General features: G+C 43.0%; 1 protein-coding gene, 1 long non-coding RNA gene and 1 other non-coding gene across 4 annotated transcripts; 1 reads left to right on the top strand and 2 right to left on the bottom strand.

Annotated features, from left to right (window-relative positions):
- Positions 1 to 89: 89 nt before the first annotated feature.
- On the bottom strand, positions 90 to 6334 carry LOC132646813 (uncharacterized). Its single transcript, XR_009585117.1, has 2 exons — positions 6073 to 6334; positions 90 to 704 (listed from the first exon to the last, which is right to left on the bottom strand). It is a non-coding gene; the product is annotated as an uncharacterized LOC132646813 (long non-coding RNA).
- Positions 6301 to 24426, top strand: LOC110546113 (histone H2A.V). 2 transcript variants are annotated; one of them, XM_021632729.2, is made up of 5 exons: positions 6301 to 6469; positions 11307 to 11384; positions 17889 to 18002; positions 23078 to 23207; positions 24096 to 24426. In XM_021632729.2, the coding sequence occupies exons 1-5, from the start codon at positions 6467 to 6469 to the stop codon at positions 24155 to 24157; spliced, it is 387 nt and encodes a 128-aa protein (XP_021488404.1). In that variant the 5' UTR covers positions 6301 to 6466; the 3' UTR covers positions 24158 to 24426. The 2 variants fall into 2 exon arrangements, with proteins under 2 accessions (XP_021488404.1, XP_021488405.1); XM_021632730.2 differs by lacking the exon at positions 17889 to 18002.
- LOC132646922 (small nucleolar RNA SNORA40) lies at positions 20242 to 20364 on the bottom strand. The gene has a single exon (XR_009585249.1). It is a non-coding gene; the product is annotated as a small nucleolar RNA SNORA40 (small nucleolar RNA).
- Positions 24427 to 26882: the final 2456 nt, after the last annotated feature.

Genomic DNA, 26882 nt, shown 5'->3' with positions numbered 1-26882 from the left:
CCCAGCTATAGTGCCCTAAGCTTATAATAAATATAATAGGTCTCTGTGTCATAATTCAAAACAAGGTGGACTTAGAAAAAAACATCTGATTACAAATATGTACTTTGTTTTGATTTTAATTTTACAGGGCTTTACAGTCAAGAGATTACCTTGAGTCTCAGAAGAGACTTTGAGCTTTAAAACTATGTTGAGACTGTAAGAAAATTATAGGAATCTTTGAAGTTGGATTAAACACATTTTGCAAGCTGGGTGTGGTGGTGGATGCTTTTAATCCCATCACTCAGGAAGGCAGTGACAGGCGGATCACTGTGAGTTCCAGGCAAGCCTGGTCTACAAACCAGTCCAGCACAGCCAAGGCTACACAGAGAAACACTGTCTCAAAAAACAAACCATTTTGCATCATGATGTGGCTCCAAGCCTTTGGGGAGCAGGGAGTGGAATGTGATGGTCTGAGTGAGAAAGGCCCCTATACTCATGTATTTGAATGTTTGCTTCCCAGTTGGTGGACTGTTTGGGAAGGACAATGAGGTGTGGCTTCAGAGGAGGTTTTCTGAAGGTGGACTTGGAGGTCTCAAAAGCCAGGCCCAGTCTGCTCTCTGCCTCCTGCTTCTGGTTCAGCTGTAAGCTCTCAGCTCCTCCTTCAATGCCATGCTTGCTTGATGCCATGCTCTCCACCATGTTGTCCATGAACTCACCCACTGAAACTATAAGCAAGACCACAAGTAAATGCTTTCTTTTATAAGTTGCCTTAGTCATGGTGCTTTCTGTTCATTTTGTTTTGTTTTGAGACAGGTTTTCTCTGTGTAGCCCTGGCTGTCTTGGAACTCACTCTGTAGACCAGGCTGACCTCAGAAATCGGCCTGACCTGCTTTTTTGCCAAGATGGCACTGAAAACCAAGAAGGAAGCTCCTGCCCCTCCCAAAGCCAAAACCAAACTGAAGACCTTAAAGGCTCTGAAGGCAGTGTTGAAAGTCCACAGCCACAAAAAGAAGATTCACATGCCACCCACCTTCCGGCTGCCTAAGACCCTGCAGCTCCGGAGGCAGCCCAAACACCCTTGAAAACGTGTACCCAGTAGAAAGACAGATGGGATGTGCATTGAACGTATGACAGGAGTCTACTGAGCGCATCTGAAAGACTCTAACTAGCAGTGTTTTCAAAGCAAAGACTCATGACCAAACCTTTGGCAGAGTACAGGGAATCATAAGAAGAAGGGGAGTTAGTCTGATGGGGAAAGGATAGGAGCTCCACAAGGACCAAATATATCTGGGCACAGGGTCTTTTCTGAGACTGACATTCAACCAAGGACCATGTATGGATATAACCTAGAACCTCCACTCAGATGTAGCCTGTGGTAGCTCAGTAACCAATTGGTTTCCCAAAGTGAGGGGAACAGGGACTATTTCTGACAGGAACTCAATGACTGGCTCTTTGGTCTCCCTACCCCCGAAGGGAGGAGCAGTCCTGTTAGGCCACAGAGGAGGGCTTTGCAGCCAGTCCTGAAGATAACTGATAAAACAGGATCAGATGAATGGGGAGGAGGTCCCCCCTATCAGTGGACTTGGAAAGGGGCACCGTGGAGATGAGGGAGGGAGGGAGGGACTGGGAGGGAATGAGGGATCAGGACACGGCTGGGATACAGAGTTAATAAAATGTAACTGATAAAAAAAAATAAAAAAAAGAAAGCATTGCTACAAGAGCAAAGATTAATCTGTAGAAATAAGTTAGCCTTAAGAATCTTGCTAGAATGCCAGCAAGATTCCGTGAGGAGTTGAGGAAGTCTTGTGGTAGAGTTGGGGGAAGGATAAAGAGGCCCAGAGGGGACAAGAATTCCACAAGAAGACCAACAGAGTCAACTAACCTAGGCCAGTGATGGTTCACAGAGACTGAACCACTAACCAAAGAGCCTGCATAGACTGGACCTATGCCCTCTACACATATGTAGCCAATGGGGATGGGCAGCTTAGTCTTCATGTGGGCTCACTAGTAAGGGGAGCAGGGGCTGTCTAAGACATTGACTTGGTGTTTTGGGGCTGGTTGATGTAGGGTGTTCTCCTTTTCTGAGAAGAAGGGGAAATGGGGGAAGAAGGTGGGAGGGTGGGACCGGGAGGAGCGGAGGGAAGGGGCTGCAATCATCAGGATGTAAGAGAATAAATTAATTAATTAATGAGAAAAAAAAAAAAAGAAAACGTGTACCCAGGAGAAACAAGTTTGACCACTATGCCATCATCAAATTTCCCCTGACTACCGAGTCAGCCATAAAGAAAAGAGAGGACAACAACACACTGTGTTCATTGTGGATGTCAAGGCCAACAAGCGCCAGATCAAACAGGCCTTGAAGAAACTCTATGACATTGATGTGGCCAAAGTGAATACCCAGATAAATCCTGACAGAGGGAGAGAAGGAGGTGAATGATCGGTTGCATCCTGATTGTGATGCTCTGGATGTTGCCAACAAGACTGGGATTGTCCAAGCTGAGTTCAGCTGGTTAATTCTAAATATATAATTTTTCCACCATTAACAAAAATACCTGCCTGCCTTGCCTCCCAAGCGCTGAGATAAAAGGTGTCCTCCACTGCTGCCTGGAGGTCTTGGTGCTTTATCACAGCAGTTGAAAAGTAACCAAGACAAACTGTAACCTCAGATTGTGAGCCAAAATAATCCCTTTCCCCATTAAGTTGCCTTTCTTTCTTTCTTTCTTTCTTTCTTTCTTTCAACATTTTATTATGTATACAATGTTCTGTTTTGTATGTACATCTTCCAGGCAGAAGAGGGCACCAGATCTCATTACAGAGGATTGTGAGCCACCATGTGGTTGCTGGGAATTGAACTCAAGACCTTTGGAAGAACAGTCAGTGCTCTTAACCTCTGAGCCATCTCTCCAGCCCTAAATTGCCTTTCTTAGGGTATTTTTTATTACAGCAACTACAACAAAAATAACTAAGACACCTGCTTAACTAGCATTTGTCAAGTATTTTGTTCCAGTAATGGTTAAAAAAAACAACTAATTAAAAATTCAATAGCAAATTCAATAGCAAAAATGGCTGTATTGGACTAGAAATTAAACTTTAAGTATCTTATACTTTTAAACACAAGCTTTACGTAAATATACCTAATGTAAAATATTCAGTCAAGAACAGAGAACCATTCTTTATTTTCATGCTCTTACTCCAAAGTAATCACTCAGTCTGTAAGTCCTTTCTTATCTTTTCTTTTTGGTTTTTTTTTGAGACAGGGTTTCTCTGTGTAGTCTTGGCTGCCCTTTAACTCACTCTGTAGACCAGGCTAGCCTCAAACTCACAGAAATCTGCCTGCCTCTGCCTCTTGAGTGCTGGGATTAAAGGCATGTGCCTCTATACCCAGTCCTGTGTCTGACTTTTTATTTGAGTGCACGAATCTAAACTCAGCATGTCATGCTGGCAAAGCCACCTCTCCAGCCACTGTGTATTCATTTTTTATAAGTTGCTTAATGGTCCACAGCACACTCCTGTCAAATTATCAACCTACCATGAACGTGTGGTTTCATTTTCAGACACTCTCACTGTGACTCATTGGTTTATCATTTTGCTAGAACACATTCAATTAATTATTATAGCTTTGTAGTCTCATTTAGAATTAAGAAGGGTATGTCCTCCAACTTGGTTCTTTTTGAAGATCATTATAGTTATTCTAGTTCTCTGGCATTTGTGTATGATTTTTAAGGTTTCTTCACCGAATGCTTCAATAAAATAAGTGAGCATTTTGATGTTATCTTACTAATTTTTCACCCACATTTTATACGATTTCTATAACTTTGAGGTCAACTAGGGTTATACAGTGAGTTCCTGGCCAGCCTGAGCTATAGCCTGAAAGCCCTTATCTTCAGGGAGAGAGAAGCAGGGAGCGGAGCAGAACAGTGCAGCAGGGAAAGGCAATGATGTCTAAACAACTGTGAAAGAAACAAGGCTGCCAGCTGTTTGACAGCTAAAGAGGTAGCTAAACAGCGCAAGAGTGGTCAAGGAAGGAAGGACAGAGAAGGGGAGGGAGAGCAGAAAGCTGAGACTGAAAGTGTATGGAAAGCTGTGAGGAGCCACAGAATAGGAACCGCAAGCCCTGAGCGTGGAAGAGTGCAGTGTGGGCATGTGCTCAGGACCAAGGATCTCAGTTACAGAGCCAAGAGCGGTCACAATACCCACAAATGCCTGTCACCCCAGAATTGGGTACACGTACAGGTGGGTCCTGGGAGTGTGCTGGCTAGCCAGCGTGGCCAACGTGACAAGCTTCAGGTTCACCGAGAGACCCTGTCTCCATGGAATAAAGCAGAAAGAGATAGAGCAAGACCTCTGACATCCTCCTCTGACCTCCGCACTTACGCACACGTGTGCACAGCACTCATACATGTGGACATACATACACAATCCTTTAGAATAGGTAGTGCTGTTTTCAGTTTTGGTAACAACAGAAATAGGCTTTGGTGATATGAAATACTTCATTAAATCATGTACAGAGTTTAAGTAAAGGAGTCCAGATCCAGTTAGGTTTTTCCATGGACAACACTATCTTAGTGATTTAAAATGATATTTCTTTTCATTTGTCAACTGAAATTTCAATAGTACTAGGCAAAATGTAACCTAAAAAGGAATTCTATACACTGAGAAAGAAACCTTACAGGACATAATGTGTGCTGTAGGCACACAGGAAGGCACTCATGTTACACTGAGATGTCGACAGATGGTTTGCATGTTCTGGAAATGTCTACAGTAAGCTCGTTCCTTTTTCCTGGAGACAGGGTCTCTATAGGTAGCCTAGCCTGGCCTTGAACTTGTGATCTTTACCTTAGCCTGCGGAGTGCTCAGATCTTATCTAGCTGTGCTTACTTTTAAAAGATGGTTAAGAGAGTCAGGTCAGAGGGGTGTCTTAAGAAAAGGCAAAAACATGGGCAAAGGCGAGGTGGAGTTTAGAGTGTTAGGGGGAGGTGATAAAAGATACTGAGCAGGGTCAGAAAATGTAGGGCCTTCAATATTGCGCTAATGATTTGGATTCTGTCTTTGTAGAAATATAATGCCTGGCTTACATCTTGGTGCACTGGTGATGTCATTCCCTGGTAGACCAGTGTTATCATTCGATGGTATGAAACACAAAGTATTAAACAGAATACTGTCTAGTGACCTAATTTCAAACTTGAACACAGGGTTCTATTATCTGGGCACATTGTTCCTTTCCTTGGCCCCTCCTCCTCATGCTTATTCAGATTATATATATTATATTTTTCCCCCCAGTGTTTTGAGAAAGCATTTCTGTGTAGTTCTGGCTGTCCTGTAACTCCCACTATAGACCAGGCTGGCCTCGAACTCGGAGAGCCTCTGCTTCCTGGGGGTGGGAGGTGGGGGGGGGGGCGGGGAATTAAAGGTGTGCATCACCGTCTGGCCGCCCGGCTACTTGCCCATATCTTCATTTGGGTTTTACCTAATTAATTTAGAAGCCAATCCCTTCCTGGTTTAGAACTCAGATTATTTTTCTCGTAAAGGCTCACTTCCCCAAGGTTACCGCTTTTGATGCAGGTTGACAGGGGAAAATGCAATCACAAGAACAAGTTTTCAAAACAACAACAAACAAGTGGGTCTTTTGCTCACAATTAACTCCTGGAACTAATCTGTGCTTCCCACTGCGAAAGGACTTTGTAAGGCATTTGAGGCCGGAACCAGAAGAGTCTAAGAACTCTGACGGGCTGTACGCCTAAGCTCATTTCTCCAGCCCAGAACTAAACGGACGTGCTTCTCCCAAACAGCCGGGTTCAGTGATGACCACAACAATAAAGAGCGTTATAAAAAGTTGTGTGACCGGGTCGGAGAGAGCTGGGGAATTTTACTACGTGCCGAGGGCGACTCACACACAGTCCTAAAGTTTCGCAATAGCTCCCGCAAGAAGGCGATTCCACTTTAGACCTTCCCTTCCGTGCTAGCTGGATGTCGCTCCTAAACTTCTAGCAACAGAAAAAGACAACAACAACAAAGCAAACTGAAGGCCTAGCGGGCGCTTGAATGGGCGGGAAAGGCACAGCTGCCCCGAAGCACCCCGGCCCATTGGCTCACCCTGCCGCTGTTCCCATCCTCCGCCTGCGGTGCCGACAATGTTTTCATTGGCTTTCCTCCTCTCTCATTGGTCCGTTCCTCCGCTCGTCAGAACTCCGCCAACAATGAGAGGCGGAGAGCGCGTCAAAGTTGGGGCTGGAGGCCCCGCCTCCACGTGCCGTGTGCAAAAACAAACAGCCGTTAGGGAGGCGGCGCCGGAGGGGCGGGGTTGAGGCTAGAAGGCGGCGTACAATTGGCCCGCCGCCGAGGTTCAAACGAAGAACGCGAGCGGCTATTGGTGGCGCCGGCGCGAGGCGGGCCCGGGGCATTGTCCGGCTCCGGCAGCGGCGCTCCGGCTGCGAGAGCAGCGGCGGCGGCGGCGCGGGGCGACAGCGGGCGTCGCGCGGCCGGGACCATGGTGAGTGGCGGGGTCGCGCGGGGCTTGGGCGCGCGGAAGCCCCGGACGGCGCCTCCACCTGTGGAGCCGGGAGCGGGCGGCGTCGCACGGCCGAGCGGGAGCGCGGCTGTTCCGGACTCCGCCGGGGGAGGCGGACGGAGGGGCGGGCTCTGCGCCCGGCGGAGGAGGTCGGGCTGGCGCCGCGCGCCTGGAGTCTTCGGCTCCGGGGTTACGTAATGCCCCGCTGAGGCTCCGCTCTGGTCCTCCCACCGGAACCCGGTCCCTCCGCCGGTTGCCGCCTCTGCCGCGACGTCTTTGCCCGAGGACTTCTGTTTAGCTTCGTCTTAAAGTATCTTTTCGTCCTGCAGTTCAGATCTAGCTCAAAGCGGCTCGTACAGAACGAGAGCGAACAAAACTTTAGCTCCGCTCTTAAATTGAGGGGAAGAAGAACGTGCTAAAAGCTGCAGAAACCTCTGCGTTGCATCGATATTGTTAAGGGGAGTGACTATCATTTTGGATTTGTATTTTTGTCGATATGTACTTATCCCTGTTTGAAGTATCCTTTCGCTGTTCTAGAAGTAATATGCCTTCCCACGAAGGAATCTCTCCACACACTTACAGATTAATTATAATTAAGGAAAAGCTCTTTAATGACGCTTGTTCGATTGGGCTAACACCCAACCAAGAGCCGGCCTCCAACCGAAGGTCTTACATTCCATAGACACGGTCACCCTGAAATCTCTTTTTGGGTCCCAGGTTACACTTCGAGCAATTCAAGCAGAGACAGGAGATTGCAAGTCTAGCAATTTAGACAGATAGGAGGTTTACACAGCAAAAATACTCCGTACTGTCAGTATTACTTTTAGGTATGCCAGTGTTGTTGTTCTTTCGAATAATTGTTACCCAGGGTCATCTTGCCCAGTTGGCAGAAGAAGAGCACAAGGGAGTTAAGGTACTTAGTGATGGTTGTGACCTTGCTCTGCCTGCTTGAGCTGCCAGCTAAGGGTTTGTCTTTGGATATGGAAATCTGGGTCTAACTGCTGGTCATAAATCAGTGCTGTCGGGCTGGAGAGATGGCTCAGAGGTTAAGAACACTTGACTGTTCTTCTAAAGGAGCTGAGTTCAAATCCCAGCAACCACATGGTGTCTCATAACCATCCATAATGAGATCTGTTACTCTTTTCTGGCATGCAGGCACATATGCAGGCAGGATACTCTATAAATAAATCTAGAAATCAGTGCTGTCTCCTTTGTCATGGTAATCTAATTGGCTGGTCAATCCTGGTGAACAGTTACATCGTAGCATCCTAAAATTCACTTAGTCTGGTTAGCCTACTTATCTTTGGGGTATTTTGGAGGCAATGCTCTTTTAACTAAATTTCGCTGTGTCCATGTCTCCTGAGCATATCTATTAGTAAATCCAATATAACATCAATTTTATTACTTTAAGTTTCATCAATGTCTTCACAAGACAACAGTTACCTTCAATGGGTGCTTCTTGCTTAAAAGTTAAAATCAACCCCAAATAATGTAATCTGTCTCATGTTGACAGAAATGTGAGGTATTTAATAGATCAGCTATAAGCAGATTGACTCATGGAAAGTATCCAAGTTTGGATTGTAAAATTCTCAAACATTGAACTAGAAAAGTTCTGTCATGGGCTGGAGAGATGGCTCAGAGGTTAAGAACACTGGCTGCTCTGCCAGAGGTCCTGAGTTCAATTCCCAGCACCCACATGGTAGCTCACAACCATCTATAAATGAAATCTGATGCCTTCTTCTGGCATGCAGATGTAAATGCAGACAGAATGCTATATAGATAATAAATAAATCTTTTTTAAAAAAAAGTTCTGTTGTTGCAGTTATATGGTGATTATGGGGACGCACTCTGACAAGCAGCATGTGTTACTTCTTTGTAAATAAATTTGCTCAAGCAAATGATTTTCATGATCCTTATTTTTCTTAAAAATTCTAGTGATAGGTTTTCGATATCCATTTAAAAGTACATAAGCATTAACTTAAAATATAAAATACTGGGTGTAGTGGCACACACCTTTAATCCCTTTAATCCCAGCACTTGGTAGGCAGAGGCAGGAGGATTTCTCTGAGTTTGAAGCCAGTCTGGTCTACAAAGTGAGTTTCAGGACAGCCAAGGCTACACAGAAATCTTGTCTTGGAAAAACAAAAACAGTAACAACAAACCAAAAAAGATACCGGAAGCACTGGTTGTCCTTGGTAAGGTTTATTTTTAATAGTTAAGAAGTAAAAGTGTATCTATTAGAAGTAATAGGAAGACATCAATTTTCAAGTTTTTTAGAAATGAAAATATATTTCAATGGGCTCCTTTTCCTGTGCATAAACTTTTAACCAAGAAGCTTATCCCAATCTAAGAAATTTTTCCTCTTTCACTTTTTTAAGTGCGTATATGTTGTGTTTATGCATGGGTGGGCTTATGGAGGGCAGAGGACAGCTTGCCAAAGTCTGTTCTCTCTGCACCAGTGAGCCTCAGGGATCGAGCTGAGGTGCTCAGGTTAGTGCCAGTCCCCTCTATTGGATGAGCTCCATTTTCTATTTCTCAGTCATCAACTATTTTAAATGTAAAGTGAAAAGAATTAATTATATATGAATTGGGAGGTTAGGTGAAGTAGCAATTTATTGTTTTTGTGAGGTTTGCTTTTGTTGCTGTGTTTTAAAAAGGTATCCAGAATCTGTATAATGGAAGTAGTCATTTAACAAGTTGTGCTCCCAGAACCTACCACAGGAGCCTAACTTAACTGTGTACCCAGGCTGTCCTGGAACTTACTGTGCACCTCAGCCTGGCTTCTAACTCTAACTCTAAGTCCTGTCTCTGACTCTGGAATAGTAGGAACAGAGGCTGTGACACCCACTTGGGCTTTGACATATCTTTAATGATGTTGCTTTAACAACCACATTCACCTTACCACAACTTAACTCATTCCTTTTGTAGCCAACAATAGTTTTTATAATCCTACTTGGCTGGACAGATAGCTCAGTGGTTAAGAGCACTGCTGTTCAGAGGATCAAGGTTCAGTTCCCAGTACCCACATGGCAGCTCACAACCAGACCTGGGGCACTGTGCTCTTCTGACTTCCATGGGTGCCAGGCATACACAAGGTGCACAGACAGACATGCAGGCATAACACACACATAAAAGGATAAAATTAATGTTTTTAAATTTTTACTTTTAAAAACTGTTGAGCTTTGGGCTGGAGAGATGGCTCAGTGGTTAAGAGCTCCCCGACTGCTCTTCCAGAGATCCCTGAGTTCAATTCCCAGCAACCACATGGTGGCTCACAACCATCTATACCTTCTGCTCTCTTCTGGCATTCAGGTGTACATAAAGATAGAACATTCGAAATAAATAAATAAAATCTTTAAAAAAAAATGTTGAGCTTTTTGATCCTGATCTTTGTTCACAGCAGCTAGCAATGACAATAGCAAAGCTTGGGTGCTCTGCAATCTTGAAATCCCTCCCTAAATTCACTAATGTGGCATCTTTAAATTCAGTTTCCCACAGTTTCAGGACATATACAAAATATAGACAATTATAATGTGAATGGGACATTGTGTTTATAGTGTATAATGTCTTTGTCCATTTCCCAATAGAATGTTTGTTCCTATCTGGATCCCTGTATAATCTTTGTTGTATATTTTTTAAATGTGTCGTATTCTGAGCTACCACCAAAATTGTTGATTGAGTTCTGCTTACAACATCCCAGGGCTTTTATAACCCACATCTCCAAACTCTTCCACATTCTTCTTATAAACCAGTTCTAGAAGCCAAGGAGACAACGGAGACACAGGTCAAGTTTGGTCATGACAATAACCCTGTTCCTGGTACCAATTTCTCTATTACTTACTTTTCTCATCACTATGACCAGCTACTTGACAGAAAGGTTTTTAAAAAAGGATTGATTTTGGCTCATGGTTTCAGATGATTCAGCCCTTGCTCACTTGACCCCATATTCTTGGGCAAAGCATTATGGTAACAAGAGGGTGTTTACCTCTTGGCTGGCCAGGAAACAGAGAATGAAACAGGAAGCAGCCAAAATTAATATACTCAGTACAGACATACCCTCAGTGACGAACATCAACATCCTTCATTTCTCTCTCCTGACCTGAAGAGTGCTACCATTTAGTCACCAAGTCAGTTCAGTCCATTACACTTACTGATTCTGTTTGTTTGGTGTTGTAAATAATACAGCCGTGAGCAGAGCTGTACAAGTACTCATCTAAGTCTTGGCTTGTTTGGGGTATAATAACTAAAAATGGAATTGCTGAATCATGAGGCAAATCATTCACTTTTTTCAGTATTGGTTTTGGTTAGCATAGTTTTTGATAATGTGCTGTTTTTCTTCTCCGAAAAGCTAAATTCTTAGTTTTGTATGGAAATGTGATTCTGACTTTTTAAAAAGCTAAATGTTAGCCGGTCTGTGATGGCACACAGCTTTAAACTCACCTCTCAGGAGGCAGAGGCAGATAGATCTCTGAGTTCAAGACCAGCCTAGTCTACAGAGAAAGTTCCAGGACAGCCAGAACCTATATAGAGAGACCCTGCCTTAAAAAAGAAAAAAAAGTTAAATGTCTCAGAAATGCATGAAACTTATGTGATCAATCAGAAATTTGCAAGATATGTCTAAATTTATAGATATCTTAAATTTTAAATAAGGTTTAATGTTTGAAATATATATATATTTGCAGTGAGGTAGGTGATTACCTAGATATTTTAGGTTTTTAATTATTAGATATTTCTACACAGAGTAAAACTAGAAATTTTGTTTCTTGACTTTTTTTTTTTCTTGAGGTAACATTTTCAACTCGAAATTCTTTTCCTCTAGGCTGGAGGCAAAGCTGGAAAGGATAGTGGGAAGGCCAAGGCTAAGGCGGTGTCCCGCTCCCAGAGAGCCGGGCTGCAGGTAACGCGTGAACCCACTCTGCCGCAGTTTACTATTTTCTACGATTCATGACCCAGAGATGTTTCATTAATTACAGAAATGTCCTTTTATTATGATAGACCTTGAGTGTGTGATTAACTGGTTAAGATTTACATCATTAGTAAGATATTAATGTGTGAGAGAACAGGATGCCTTAATGAACTTGGTGATTTTTTCCTATTAGTTCTTGGGCCTGAAGTGCTGAATTGCTGTTAAGAACTTGTACTACTCTTGTAGACAGAGGCAGGCAGGGCTCTGTGAGCTTGAGCCGGGGGCCACACGGGGAAACACTGTCTTGAAAACAAACAAAAAAAAAAGAGTGTATATTGATCTTGTAGAACACGTAGGTTTGGTTCCCAGCACCCATATCGGAAGAGTCACAGCCACCTGTAACACCTGCTCCAGGGAGAGTTGACCCATCTCCTACCTCCACACAAACACGCATGTACTTTAACATAAACCCTTGAAGTACCTGCTCTTTCAAGGTTATATCCATGATCTCCATTGTTACAAATGTAAAGTGAGTATACTCTGGTTTTCCTTTTGAGAATGTTTAAAGTGGTTCATTGACTTCCAGGATAGACTAGACTTGGAGGCCAATATTGGATGATTCTGCTATTCTGATTATTTCCCAGTGGCCTCCACTGTAGACTAACAAGTACGCTCTAAATTTCTGAGTATTTTCAACTTCTTGTATGTGAGTTATTACAACTTTAACCTGTAGACTCAATTTTTCCAGAGGGGTTAAAATTATTCCCTACACATAAGGAATACTTTAAAGAGGGGCTGGAGAGTTGGCTCAGTGGTTCAGAGCACTTGCTGTTCTACTAGAGGACCTGGGTTTGAGTCCCAGAACCCACATGGCAGCTCACAATCACTCAATCATCTGTAGCTCCATTTCCATGGGATCCAACACTGTCTTCTGACTTTTTTTTTTTGGCTTTGTTTTGTTTGAGCCAGAGTTTCTCTATATAGTCCTGGCAGTTCTGAAACTCACTCTATAAACCAGACTGGCCTCAAACTCAGAGATCTGCCTGCCTCTGCCTCCCATGTCCTGGTATCAAAGATATGTTTCACTACTCCTGGCTAAAAATAAATACATCATAAAAAATAAATAATGGACCTTGCCTTACACATTCTAGGAAGGTACTGAGCTACATCCCCAGGCCAAGAAACACTTTCATTTTTTAAAGATTTACTTATCTTTATGTGTGTGGGTGTTTTGCCTACGTGTATGTCTGTGTAGCATGTATGTACAGTGCCCAAGGAGGCCAGAAGGAGGGAGTCAGATATTCTGGAACTGGAGTTACATGTTATGTGGAGTTACATGCCATGTAGCTGTCGGGAAGTGAACCCAAGTCCTCTGCAAGAGCAGGAAATGCTCTTAACCAGATGACCCATCCTCCCCATCCTCCAGATCCATGTAACACTTTCTTCTTTATTTTTGTTTGTTTTTTTGTTTTTGTTTTTGATGTTTTGAGATAGGGTCTCTCTGGGTAGCCTTGGCTGTCCTGGACTTGCTTTGTACACGAGGCTCACAGTGATCTACCTGCCTGTGCCTCTCCGAGTTCTGGGATTAAAGGCATGTGCCACCATACCCAACTACCCAAGAAATACTTTTTAAAAGGGAAATTAGGATTGCTCAATTTGAAGAGCACTTGGCATCAAGTCTGACGATCTGACCTGAGTTCAAGTCTCAGGACCCACATAATGGAAGGAGGTAACCAGTTCCAGCAGGTTATGTTCTGACCTTCATTTGTGTGTTATAGCAAGCATTTATGCACACATAAATAAATAAATAATTTTTAAGAGAAGAATTATCTGTACTGTGTGATGTCTTGTGTGTGTGTGTTGTTGTTTTTTTTCGCAGAGCTTCCATTTGTAGTCCATGTTACCCTTCTGCCTCAGGTGTGCACCACCACAACAGCAAAATCAGGTTATTCATTTATTTATTATGTGTGCAGTATTTCACCTGCGTGCATGCCTGCAGGCCAGAAGAGGGCACCAGATCTCATTATAGGTGGTTATGAGCCACCATGCGATTGCTGGGAATTGAACTCAGGACCTTTGGAAGAACAGCCAGTGTTCCTAAACTCTGAACCATCTTTCCAGCCCAAAATCAGGTTTCTTACAACAAACGTTCAAGCAAGTAGATGACATCATCTATGTGAAAAGGGATAAGAACTTAAGTTCTCTTCTTTTTCTCCATTTTTTATTTAATTTTATGTGTATGAGTGTTTTGCCTGCATATATTTATACTGTGTGCAGAGGCCCAAAGAAGGCATTGGAACCTCTGGAGTGAGCTGCATGTGTGTGCTGGAAACCAAACCCAGAGCCTCTGTAAAAGGCAGTGTGCTCTTAATCACCGAGTCATCTTCTAGAGTTCGGGAACTTAGCTCTACAGCATACATTATGTATTTTAGGGCACTACTTAAATTCTCAGAATTTACTTCAAGTGTATGCAAACTGTGACAGTAGTCAAGTGGAGATTGTTACGTTGGTTTAAGAAACAAAAGGCTGGAGAGATGGTTCAGTGGTTAAGAGCACTGGCTGCTCTTTCCAGATGGCCCTGGTTCAATTCCCAGCACCCAACATAGCAGCTCACAACTATCTGTAACTTCAGTTCCAGGGGATCTGACACCCTCATGCAGATAGACAAAACACCAATGCACATAAAATAGATTAATTTTTTAAGAGAGAAAAGAGCTGGTTAGAGGGACTGACATATAAAGGCGTTTACTTCCAGATCCCTTAGTACCCAGGACACAGATGGTGGTACATATTTTAGTGTAGTTTAAAAGGATTAAAAGCACGCATGTAACTGCACAGTGATGGCACATACCTCTAATCCCAGGATTTAGGAGGCGGGAAGCAGAGGCAGGCAGATCTCTGAGCTCAAAGCCAGCCTAGTCTACAGAACAGGTTCCAGGACAAGGGTTAAACAAAGAAACCTTCTCTCAAGAAAAAAACAAAATAAAAGACAAAAATCACTCAATTCATGTAGAAGCTGGAGAAACAACTCAGCAGTTAAGAGCACTGACATGGACTCAATTCTCAGCACCCAAATGGCAGCTACAGTTGTTTGTAAATCTGGTTCCAGAGACTCAGGAGCACAAGTGGTATGCAGACATACATATAGGCAAAGTACCCATACACAAAAAGAGTGCTGCCTGTGACACTAGCTGCTTAGGAGGTTGAGGCAGTAGGATCACAAATTCAAGGCCAACCTGGGCTACATACATAGTGTTTTCAAGACCAGCCTTGGCAGCTTAGCAGTACTCTGCCGCAAAAAGTAGAATGCAAGTCTGTGTGTGGAACAAGCTTAGAATCTCGGCACTTAGGAGGCAAGATGGGAAGATTTCTGCAGGTTGGAGGCCAGCCCATACGCCATAGCAAGAGCAAAGAAAAACTACAAAGAAAGGGACATCACGCAGGAGACCCTAGATTCAGTTTCTTGCACTACAAAAACAAGTAGCCATAGCAAATGGAAGGAGGCATAGCGTTGAAAGGAAGCTCCTGCCTTGTCCCCCCAAAAGGTTTCTCTAAGATGTAGAGCTTAAAAGAGACATTGGAATTGTAGTGTGAGTGAGCTATAAGATGAAGCCATGCTCATTACTGTGAAGTTCACTGAAATGCATGTTAAGATATTTACAAGTGGAAGGAAGTCCTTCTTCCTAAAGATGGTGGTACACAGAGTTAACCAGTTTGAGATCATTTATGTAAAACTAATAATCCACATTACAGATAAGTTTCCTAATCTAAGGTTTACTAAGAAACACAGGAGCATTGATGGTCCCTTTCAAAATATTGTTTTGTTTTGGTTGGGGGCCAGTTTGTAGACAGGGTCTTGGAACCCAGGTTATCCTCAAGCTTGTGAGCCTAATGCCTTCTCTCCTCAGTGCTAGATTCCAGTTGTATTCTAATAGTCTGCTAAATTGTTCTAATAGTCTGCTCTAAGAGGGATACTTGGTCTTGTCCATATGACCAAGGCAAAGAAGACCTGGGCACATGCCTGTGCTCCCAGCTACCAGGAGTCAGGGACAACAGAATCAAGGTCCAGGGCAGCCTGAGAATGTAGCGAGACCCTGTCTTTGCTTTTCTCTGTAGCCCTGGCTGTCCTGGATCTTGCATTGTAGACAAGACTGGCCTTGAACTCAGAGATTCAACTGCCTCTGCCTCCTGAGTACTGCGATTAAAGGCATGTGCCACCACCAACTTGCTAACAAGACCCTGTATTAGGGCTGGAGAGATGGCTCAGAGGTTGAGAACACTCACTGTTCTTCCAAAGGTCCTGAGTTCAATTCCCAGCAACCACATGGTGGCTCATAACCATCTATAGTGAGAGCTGGTGCCCTCTTCTGCTATGTATGGCAGAACACTGTATAAATAATAAATAAATCTTAAAAAAAAATGTAAAAACTAAAAAAGACCCTATATCTCATTGTAGGGCTGGAAAGAAGCTCAGCTGTTAACAGAACTGGCTGTTCTTCCAGAAGGTCCTTGTTGGATTCCCAGCACTCCTAGGGCAGATCACAACTGTACTCCAGTCTTAGGGGATTCAGTGGCTTCTACAGGACCTAGGCTCACATGTTTACTTACACACATAAATAAACAAATAATAACAGTCTTTATAGTCTCTAAAGCTTAGTAAGAGATGGTTTGTGTTGCTGATAATTTAAAAAGTAGGAGTTGATAATGTTTATTATTAGCCATGTAATTACTACAGCAGTATTATCCAGCATGATCTTAAAATCGATAAAAGATACAGACACCTGATAGACTTTATAGAACAGCCTTATTTTACCTGGGGCTGGGCAAATAGTACCTCCTAAGCTACCCTTATCTCCCAAGCCCCCATCCCACACCATCTGCTCTAATAATTTCTATCTAGGTAATTTCCATTCGTAATTCCATAAATAGTTGCTTATTCTCTCATCTGAGCTGTTTTCCTCCATCCACGCTGATCCCTCCAAGTGCTCCTCTCCATGCTAACCCATCGTGGCCTCTCTCCTCCTTCCTTTTGTGGTCGCTGTCTCCTTCTACCCAAGATCCTTCTCTCCCCAAAACCCAAGGGCCTTCGCCATGACTCTCACTTCGGCCCTGCCCAGGTGTAGGTCTTTTAATCAGCCAATCGGGTATAGTTGGGGAACATTACTTCTCATCACATGGGTACAGAAGCTAGTAAAACATTAATAACAACGCCCATGGCAGCAGGGTGGTATCCAGATCTCAAGGAACTGAGATCAGCATTTGAAAACATAGTTGGACCTTCCTCCAACAGACTTGGGGGTACTGTTATATTCCAGACAGCATGCCTTACCAATAATACAAAACCAGGGATAAGGCATTGATAGTGCTCTTAAGAAAATTGTAGTGAGTTCTGGAGATGCTCTTTCTTCTTGAGAATGAGATCTACAAGTGCCTGCTAGATTTGGTAACTGAAATATCATGGACTTCAAAAATAGTATTTATCAGAAGCCAAGTTTGGGTCGGGAGAAGTGAGAACAGAACCCTGAGTTACAGGTAGCCAGGCATTGCAGTGCACACCCATAAAACCAGTGCCACAGATACTATGGCAAGAGGATTGAGAATTTGAAGCCAGACTTGAGGTGCAACACTGTCTTAGACAAGTATAAGCTGGGCTATGGTGGCGCACGCCTAATCCCAGCACTCAGAAGGCAGAGGCAGGCAGATCTCTGAGTTCGAGGCCAGCCTGGTCTACGGAGAGAGTTCCAGAACAGCAATAGCTACACAGAGAAAGCCTGTCTTGAAAAACAACACAAACAGAAAATACACATAAAAGTAAGGGTTTCAGGACTTGTTTTTGAATTTTGCCTTTGAAAAACAGGTACCTAGATAGCTGCCAGGAAGGAAGTAATTGGAGTTGTTGAAATAATGAAGCAGTAAAGTGGCAGGAGACTGGTACTTTGGAATCTAGCTCTGCAGTAGAGCTACTTAGCATGTGCAAGGCCCTAGGTTGTATTACCAACACCCCAAAACCAGAACAAACACATGAACAAACAAAGCAGATAGTACAGGTAAGGAGGTAGGATGGTAGGATTAGGATCCTTTGGAAATGAAAAATTGCTTTCTCAGAAGGCAAGTATCACATTGAAAGAGAGGGACTGATTTTCCTTAAATATCACATGACCTTTTGAAATTGAGGAAAGAACAGAGTTAGGGTCAGAGGAGAATGGTGGAGGTTCAAAGTCATGTGGCTTTTATGTGAAAGAATTGAGTAGATATAGTTGTGATTATTGGGCTGTGTTGAACTTGTAATTAATAGCAACATGGTATAATTATCATTTTACAGTCGAACTGTGTTGTCCAAAACGTCAAGATTGGGGGCGATTTCAGCACATGTAGGCCCTAGGACTGTTCATTACCAAGTAAACTTGGCCTGTAATATCACTAAGCCTCGAGTTAGGCTCAACCATATGTTGTCAAAACTCTGCAGTGCTCCCCAACAAGACGTCTCTTTTTCAGTTTCCTGTGGGCCGCATCCACAGACACTTGAAGACCCGCACCACAAGCCATGGACGGGTGGGTGCCACTGCTGCTGTGTACAGCGCTGCAATTCTGGAGTACCTCACAGCTGAGGTTTGTGGAGATGTCCTGTGTGGGGGTCCAAACGGTTGCTCTAAACTAAACGCTGAGGCTGCCATGGAGAATGCTTAGAAAGAGGTTAATGCACTTTTGTTTTTGAGACAAGGTCTCTGTGTAGCCCTGGTTGTCCTAGAACTCATTCTGTAGACCAAGCTGCCCTAAACTTAGAAATCCACCTGCCTCTGCCTCCTGAGACTGGGATTAAAGGTGTTCCCTACCACTGCCTGGCCAGTGACTCTCATTGTCCAGTCTAGTCTCAGACTCCAATATACCAGAGGGTGACCTTGAACTTCTGATCCTTGTCTCCACTTGGTGGAGTTGCAAATATATACCTCCACCCTCGCTGCTGCTTTTTTTCTTTCTGTTTCACTTTTTCGGGACAGAAGCTCATGCTGGTCTGGTACTTGCTCTGTGTTCTGCTTAGTTTGGAGAGGTTTTTGTTTGTTGGTTTGGTTTGGTTTGGTTGATTGGGAATCTGTAGACCAGGCCGTCTCATCAAGTTATCAATTTGGGCCAATTTTAAAGAGTCTTGGTGTACTTGTTTTTTGTTTTTTGTTTTTTTTGTTGTTGTTGTTTTTTATTCACATTCAAATGAGGGCCAGCAAACCATATTTTTAAGTGACATGATAAATAAATACTGTTCTAATTAACTGAAGTATGAGGTATAGATGTTAGTCAGTTGGCAGTGTTTGTTCCCAACAGCACATAAACTGAGGATATTGTAATCCCAGTAAGAGGTAGAGGCAGGATCAGAAACTCTTGGGGACAATATTAATGAAGGTACAGCATGCCTTCTTAGTTTATGCCTTCTTAGATTCATAATGATATTGGTAGGCATGGTGGCACATGCTTGTAATCTTAGCACTCAGGAGGCTGAGATAGGAAGATAGTGAGTTTGAGGCCATCCTGGGCTATCTAGAGAGACCCTGTTCCAAAAACAACAAAAAACAAGCTGTGAAAATCAAGTACCTTCTGATGTAATAGGTAGAAGAGTTAACAGTTCTCTTCTTGTGGTTACAGATTAGCTTCACATTTCAGGTAGGTGAGTTACTTTGGCAAAACTTCTGTTGTTTTTCAAGACAGGGTCTCTCTGTATAGCTCTGGCTGTCTTAGAATACACTCTGTAGACCAAACTGGCCTCCAACCCAGGGATCCACCTGCCTCTACCTCCTGGGTGCTAGGATTAAAAGTGTGTGCCACCAACACCCAGCTGGCAAGACTTCTTAATATGAGGGTACTGGACCACTGCTTTCCCATCTTTAGCCCACCTGTGGAGAGTGACTAGGACTGCATGAAACATTCCAAACCAGGAAAGTAATTGAATAGCAAGCAAGTTAGGCAGTAGAGACAGCCAGGGAGGGCAGAAGATTCTGAATTGGGAAGATGTGATAGGAAACAGCTGAGCAGCGTGGGTGGAATGTCTCTCAGCTATCGTTGCCTTCATTTCACTGTGAGGCTCAAGGTTTAACTGAATTATAGCTAGTTTGGCTTTGTTGTGTTATGAGCCAAAGGTTTCACGGGGACATTTTGATACTGTTGTGACACTTTCACAGTCTCCATAAAGGTAAACATTTCTGTGTGCTATGGCACATAGAATTATAGCTCATTCATTCCATTTGGTGTCTTTCTACAGTCCTAGTTTGTTTGTAGTACTTGGGATTGAACCCAAGACCTGATGAGGTAGGGAACCACTCTACAATGATCTACATCTCTACTCCTTTGGGGGAGGGGGTGTTGTCTTAATATTTTATGTATTCGGTGTTTTACCTTCTTGTATGTCTGTGTACCACTTGCATTCAGTACTCACAGAAACCAGAAGAGGGTGTCAGATACTCTGGGTCTGGAGTTAAGGAAGGATGGTTATGCTCTACCACGTGAGTTCTGGGAATTGAACCAGGGCCCTCTGGGAGAGCAGCCAGTGCTCATAACCGCTGAGACACCTTGCTAGTTCCATCCTTTGTTTCTTTGAGGCAGTCTTATAGGCTGCCTCAGCTCGCATTAGACTTGTCCTATCCTAAACCCCTAAGTGACTGAGATAACATGCTGTTTCACTCATAGTTTTTAGGGTAGCATTAGACTTTCAACCAGTACAGCTCAGTGAGAAAATAGGTACATAAATAGATGTGTGGAGCTCTCTATTTTTAGTGTTTTATGCTTTTAAGTTATCACTCCCCTTATTCTTAGACGCAGCCTTATTAGCAAGACAATGCCGTCAGCACTTTGAACTATCTTAAGTATCATGTCTTACATGTATCAAAACTCAAAATGAACCATGAATTCTGGATTGCAAAGGGGGTTTAGTTTTTGCACCTATTTTTATGTCTTTGTCCACCAACTCAATAAAAACACAAGTGCCACATAAATAGATGTTTTGAAGAAAAAAAAAGTCAGCATGTTCTAGGTATTTAAATTTTGGAGTTTTGACCTGGTGGTGGTGGGTCACACCTTTAATCTCAGTACTTGGAGACAAAGGCAGGTGGATCTCTGACTTTTAGACCAGTCTAGTCTATAGAGTGAGATGTAGAACAGCTAGGGCTACAAGAAACCCTGTCTCGAAAAACAAAAACAAAAGAAAACAAAAAAAAAATTGGCATTATTTAGTAGAGATAAAATTGTGAGCCCTAATCTAAGAGTTTATGTTAGAGGTAATCATTTTCCAATGACTAGAACCTTTTGGAGCATTTTCAAAGCACTCATGCAGGCATGCTCTGGTATGCATCAGCTGTGGTCTACCCACCCTGGACAAACCAGAGGCCCAAGTAAGGCCCTGGGAGGTTTTAAGGCTTGCCCAACATTTGATTCAGATATATGACATTGTCTGTGCTCTGCTTTTAAATGAGGGTGCTCTGTGGAGTTATTTTTGTTATTTCTATCAAAGATGTAACAGTGCCAGAGCCAAGTGTGTTGGCATGTGCTTTTAATCCCAGCACTCAGGAGGCAGAGGCGGACAGATCTCTGTGAGTTCAAGGCCAGCCTGCTGTACAGAGCAAGTCCAGGACAGCCATGGCTTTATTACACAGAGAAACCTGGTCAGGAAAAATAAAACAGAAGTAACAGTTCCAATAGAGCTGATGCAGGTAATGACACATAACAAATGCAGTGTTAGCTGGGCAAGCTGGTACACTGTAATCTCAAAATTAGCAAGACTTTGTCAAAAGAAATGATAGTCTCAGCTCCACAAGAGTGATCCTTTTCAAAACTAAGCAAAAAGAAAATTTCGACTACAGAATAAAATGCTTCTAGCTTATTATAGGTCTATAGAGCTCACATTTGAAAAGATTTCTATGAAGGTAGGTGTGGCACATAACTATAATCCCCAAACTTGGGACCAGGAGGATCAGAAGTTCAAGGCCAGCCTAGGATGCATGACCCCTTCCTTCTCCAAAAGTTCTTTTGTTTTTGTCAGTTCTCCATTCAGCAGAAGTCTGGGGCACAGCTGTTGGCTTCTAGAGAAAGAACAGAGCGACCCAGGGAGCCGGGTCTGTTTCTTTCAGGACCATCTAGAGTGCTTTAGGGTGAGGCCAGTGTGCTAGTCGGCAAGGCTCTCAGTCTCATTGGGGGTGAGGTGGGGGTGGAACGGAGTTTTCCACCTGGGTGTTACAGTTAGCTTTTTAAAATGAAATTGCCAGTATCAGGGGCAGTGGGAATTCAGGAGTTCCAGCAGCCTGTGGACCAGTTTGAGAGCTCCTGATGAAGCTGCTGTGCCAGGTAAGCACAGCAGAGGACTCGGGCAGACATCCAAACCAGCCGGAAGGCAGGTCCACTGGTGCGTTCCCGAGTGGTCATCGAGCTCTTGGTGGTCGGGCAGGCTCCAGACAGCCTGGCCAGGAGCTGAGCCTCAGGAGTTCAGCAGTGAGTCTCTAGGGAGGAGGGGTGCCCTCTCTTCTCCAGATAAATGACAGATCTCAGTCAGCCATCAGCCATGATGGAAAGCTGATGATATCATGCAGCACATAGCACCTTTTTTTTTTTGCTGTGAAATCAGGGGTTTCCCTTAAGGGGAGGACTGTGATCTTCTCTGAGGGCTATGTGACCCTTCTTAAGAGATCTGGGATACCCAGGTCAGGTGCAGAAAGAATCCTCCCACTGAGAAAAGGGAGTCCACCGTTACAGATCAAGCACAGAGCTATTCGGAAATGTCAGACTTCAACCTTACCCACCAGAGTCCCCCAGTTTTGTTTTTCTTAATTTTTTTTAAAGATTTATTTATTATGTGTACAGTGTTCTGCCTACATGCAAGAAAAGGACACCAGATCTCATTATAGATGGTTGGGAGCTACCATGTGGTTGCTGGGAATTGAACTCAGGAAAAGGAGCCAGTGCTCTTAACCTGAGCCAACTCGCCAGCCCGTTTTTCTGAAATGTTAAAGAAGTTCCAACCATTAAAGAAAACTGGACTTACTAAATTGTCTCTAAACACAGCAAAAATGGACTACATTAATATATCAAAATATATAGCTGGCTGTGGTGGCACACACTGTAATCCCAGCACTTAAGAGGCAGAGGCAGGTGGATCTCTGTGAGTTTAAGGCCAGGCTCTACAAAGTGAGTTCAGGGCAGCCAGGGCTACAGATAGAAACCCTGTGTTGAGAAACCAAATTTATATACATACATATATGCATACATATATATTTTATATGTATACGTGTATATATATACATACACACATATCAAAACATATAGCTTCTAAATGTTCAATTTAGATTCTTGGCTAATCCTTTGGGTCTTGTGTACCAGGCATAACAGCACATGCTGTTAATTTCAGCACCAAGGAGGCTGAGGCAGAAAGATCACTCACTGAGTTTAAGGCAGGTTGTGCTGCACAACATGGCCCTGACTTCAAACAAACAAACAAAACCTTTTTTTTTTAAAGCAGGTTTTTGCATGTTCCTTTGTGTTTGTGCAGGGAATGAATATGAGAGGAGTCAATAAGAGGTATTGAATGTCACAAAAGCATACTACAATGCAGGAAAAACTGCGTTATGCACAGATACAGATAAATGTAGAAGTTGTTCTACGTTTAGAAGCCCACTATTTCCCTAATTGTGTCATTCTATGGACCGTTGTAGGTGCTGGAGTTGGCAGGTAATGCTTCTAAAGATCTCAAAGTAAAGCGCATCACTCCACGTCACTTGCAGCTTGCAATCCGAGGTGACGAAGAGTTGGATTCACTTATCAAGGCTACCATAGCTGGGGGCGGTATGTATTATTAAGCTTAGATTATTTTTAACTAATATATCGTTCAGATCAGTGGTGCTGTGTGTTTAAATGGTTGACTAGAAACCATGTGGATTTGAATTCCGCAAGTGTTACCTGTACTACAACAGTTGGTAGTGGGGTGAACCTGGTCCTCACAAATACTATAGGTAAACACTGTATAATTGAGCCACAACTCTGGGCCCACAAGCCCTCCTTTTTTTTTTTTTTTTTAAGATTTATTTATTTTATGTAGATGATACTCTATCTGCATGTACATCTGCATGCCAGAAGAGGGCACCAGATCTTATTATAGATGGCTGGGAGCCACTATGTGGTTGCTGGGATTGAACTCTGAACCTCTGGAAGAACAGCCAGTGCTCTTAATCACTGAGCCATCTCTGGAGCCCCAACCCCCTTTTCATAGTGATCCGAGTAAATATTTGTTCTCTTGTCATGTGCAGTGCTCTTTTTATTTTAGCTTGTTCTTTATCTAAACAGGTGCGATGCTTCCAGTCTAAGGTTTAAAATATTTCCCCACTCATTTTGAACTATGCTAGAGAGGTAACATGATCTTGAGGAACTACTTAATGTAATAGACTTGGCAGGATTGAAATGGTTCTGTATTGAGGATCTGTAAAGGTGTGAGCTAAGCTGGTGGTTCCCCATCTGTTTTGAACATTCCTTACAGAACCTTCTGATGACTGTAGCTAGCTACATTTACTGTCCTATAGAATGGTTCCTAGGCCCTTGTGGGTTTAATAGGATCCAAGTGAGAAAAAGGACTTAAATAAATTTGATCCTTTGTATAATTGCTTTTTTACTTTAGCATTAAAGCATTAGGATATAAAGAATTATTAAAAATAACCATTCTTAAAATTTTCGTTCTAGGTGTGATCCCGCACATTCACAAATCTCTGATTGGAAAGAAGGGACAGCAGAAAACTGCCTAGGAAGTGAGTTAACACACCTGCTCTCCCTCCCTGTCTGTAACTGGGACAGAGGACCCCAGTGGGGTGTATGGAATTCTTAAGAACGGTTCGATGGAAAAGCATAGACAATTGCTGTAGACAGGATAAAAGAAACATTTGTATGTTTTTAGACTGGAGAAGTTTGATACGTCCCTTTCCCTGTGGTCAGAGTCATGTGTTGATTGACCAGGTTTCTCCCTTGTGTTTTATACAAAAATAGAATTGATAAAAAAATTTTTTTACAAAATTAATTTGTCTCAGTATTTCTTCATGATATGTTGGAAATATGCTGCTTACAGCTGGGCATGGCCAGTGTCTGCTAAATGCTAAATCCCCAGCATTTAGGAGGTGTGGGCAGGACCTTCAGAATTCACTTGAACCTTGCCTACATTCCAGGTTCTAGGACAACCTACACTACAAGAGACTCTTTCTCAAAAGATAAAGATCTTGTTCAGACATTGAGATTTTAAGTTGCACATTATTATTCAGAATAATCTTAAAACACAGAGTGGAATGTAGTGTGCCTTAATTGATACTATGTTAGTTTGAATTCAACCAACTGTGTTAGGTTGGATCAGGTTTTAGAAACATACTGTTACTAAGAAAGAAAAATTTGTGAGTTAATGCTGGCAATGGGGAAATACATACTGCCAGGGTGTTAGACAGTGGGGAAGTGTGCATTCAGGATCAAAACTGGGCAGTGAAATGAGTTGGCCCTTCACCACGTGCTGTGCCTGTGCTAACTGCTCTGCTCATCGAGGAGTCTTGTTACCCTATTTGCTGGGCACGCTACCTAGTGTCCACAGGACTTGTTAATCTGCTGAGAAGACAGCTTAGCTGGTGGATAGGTCAGTGGAGTTAGGACACAAACCCAGGTCTTTCTGGCTCCAGAGTTCACACCCTGACCTAGAAGTGGTGCTACTGAACTCAACTTTTCTGATTTGGTATTGGAATTCTATTTTTTGTGTTCTCTCATTGATCCCAAGAACCTGCAGTAGTTTACAGTCTTTAAAAATGGCATCTAAGTAACGACGAGATACAAATTAACTCACTAGCTAACAGGACAGCCAAAACTTGGTTTTTCTTCAGTATAAGTCTTTGTGAGAAATGAATATTTTATGATATAATAGTATCAAACAACTCATTTTTGAAGAAATATGTTGTTATGAAAATTCTGACAAATACACAGAAATACAGAGAATAGCACTAGTGTGACAAAGCCATGCATCCTGGTCCTCCAGATTCGGTTGTTGTGATCAGTTTTAACCATGTCCCACCTGCCACTACTAATGGATTGCTTTAACCCATTACTTTCACATCTGTGTATTATAGAGACGTCTTAGAGTCCACTAAAGACAGGGCACCTCTAAGACAGCTAACATTTTTATTACCAAGTACCAGTCAGTGTTTGTTTGTTTATTTGTTTTTTGTTTATGTTTATTTTTTTGCAGTTTTATTTTTATTTTTATTTTATTTTATGTGTATTTAGTGTGAAGGTATCAGATCCCTTGAAATTGGCTTTACAGACAGTTGTGAGCTGCCATGTGGGTGCTGGGAATTGAACCCAGGTCCTTTGGAAGAGCAGACAGCGCTCTTAACCACTGAGCCATCTCTATAGCCCCTACAGTTTTATTTTTTTATAGTTTATTTGAATTAAGATCTAGACAAGTTTGGGCTGGAAAGCTGGCTCAGAGGTTAAGAGCACTGGCTGCTCTTCTGGGGTCCTGAGCTGAATTCCCAGATGGTGGCTCCTAACCATCTGTAATGAGATCTGGTGCCCTCTTCTGGTGGGCAGGTATATATGTAGGCAGAACATAAACAGTTAAAAAAAAAGCTCGACAAGTTCTATCTTGGTTGTTTTGGTTTTTTTTTTTTTTCTTTTTATAATTTATTTATTTTTATTTCACGTGCATTGATGTTTTGCCTGCATGTGTCTGAGGGTGTGTGATCTCCTGGAACTAGAGTTACAGACGGTTGTGAGCTGCCATATGCGTGCTGGGAGTTGAACTGGGGTCCTCTGGAAGAACAGCCAGTGTTCTTAACCGCTCAGACATCTCTCCAGACCCCCTCTCCCCCCCCTTTTTTTGTACGATATGTTATTTATGCAGTGTTCTGCCTGCATGTGTGCCGGCACTCCAGAAGAGGGCACCAGATCCCATTATTGATGATTATGAGCCACCATGTGGTTGCTGGGAATTGAACTCAGGACCTTTGCAAGAACAGCCAGTGCTCTTAACCTCTGAGCTATCTTTTGAGGCCCGGTATTGGTTTTTTGAGTCAGGGCCTCATATCGCCCAGTGTGTCTGAGCTCACTGTTTGGCTGAGGGTGCACTTTAAATGCCTGGTCCTCTTGCCTCTACCGCTCGCATGCTGAGATTATAGCCATATGCCACCACACCCAGCCTGTATTTTGCATTTTCTTATTACTTTTGTTCACTTGTTTAAGCCATAGGTCTGTTCTTGAACTTTAATTTTTGAAGAAACTGAGTCCTGTAGAGTTGTTACTGAATACATTATTATATGTGTATAGAGGCCAGAGGTATCAAGTGAGTTCTTCAGTCACACTCTACCTTCCCTTTAAGGCAGGATCCCACTGAGCCTGGAACTTTTCTGTTCAGCTAAACAGGCTAGCCAAGGAACTCTGGGAATCTGCTTGGCTCTGTCTTCTGATGCTGGGTTACTATAGATGGGTGCTACTGTGTGTGTA

Source organism: Meriones unguiculatus, chromosome 12, assembly GCF_030254825.1.
Source record: "Meriones unguiculatus strain TT.TT164.6M chromosome 12, Bangor_MerUng_6.1, whole genome shotgun sequence".
NCBI lineage: Eukaryota > Metazoa > Chordata > Mammalia > Rodentia > Muridae > Meriones > Meriones unguiculatus.
This window is presented reverse-complemented; position numbering and strand designations above follow the sequence as displayed.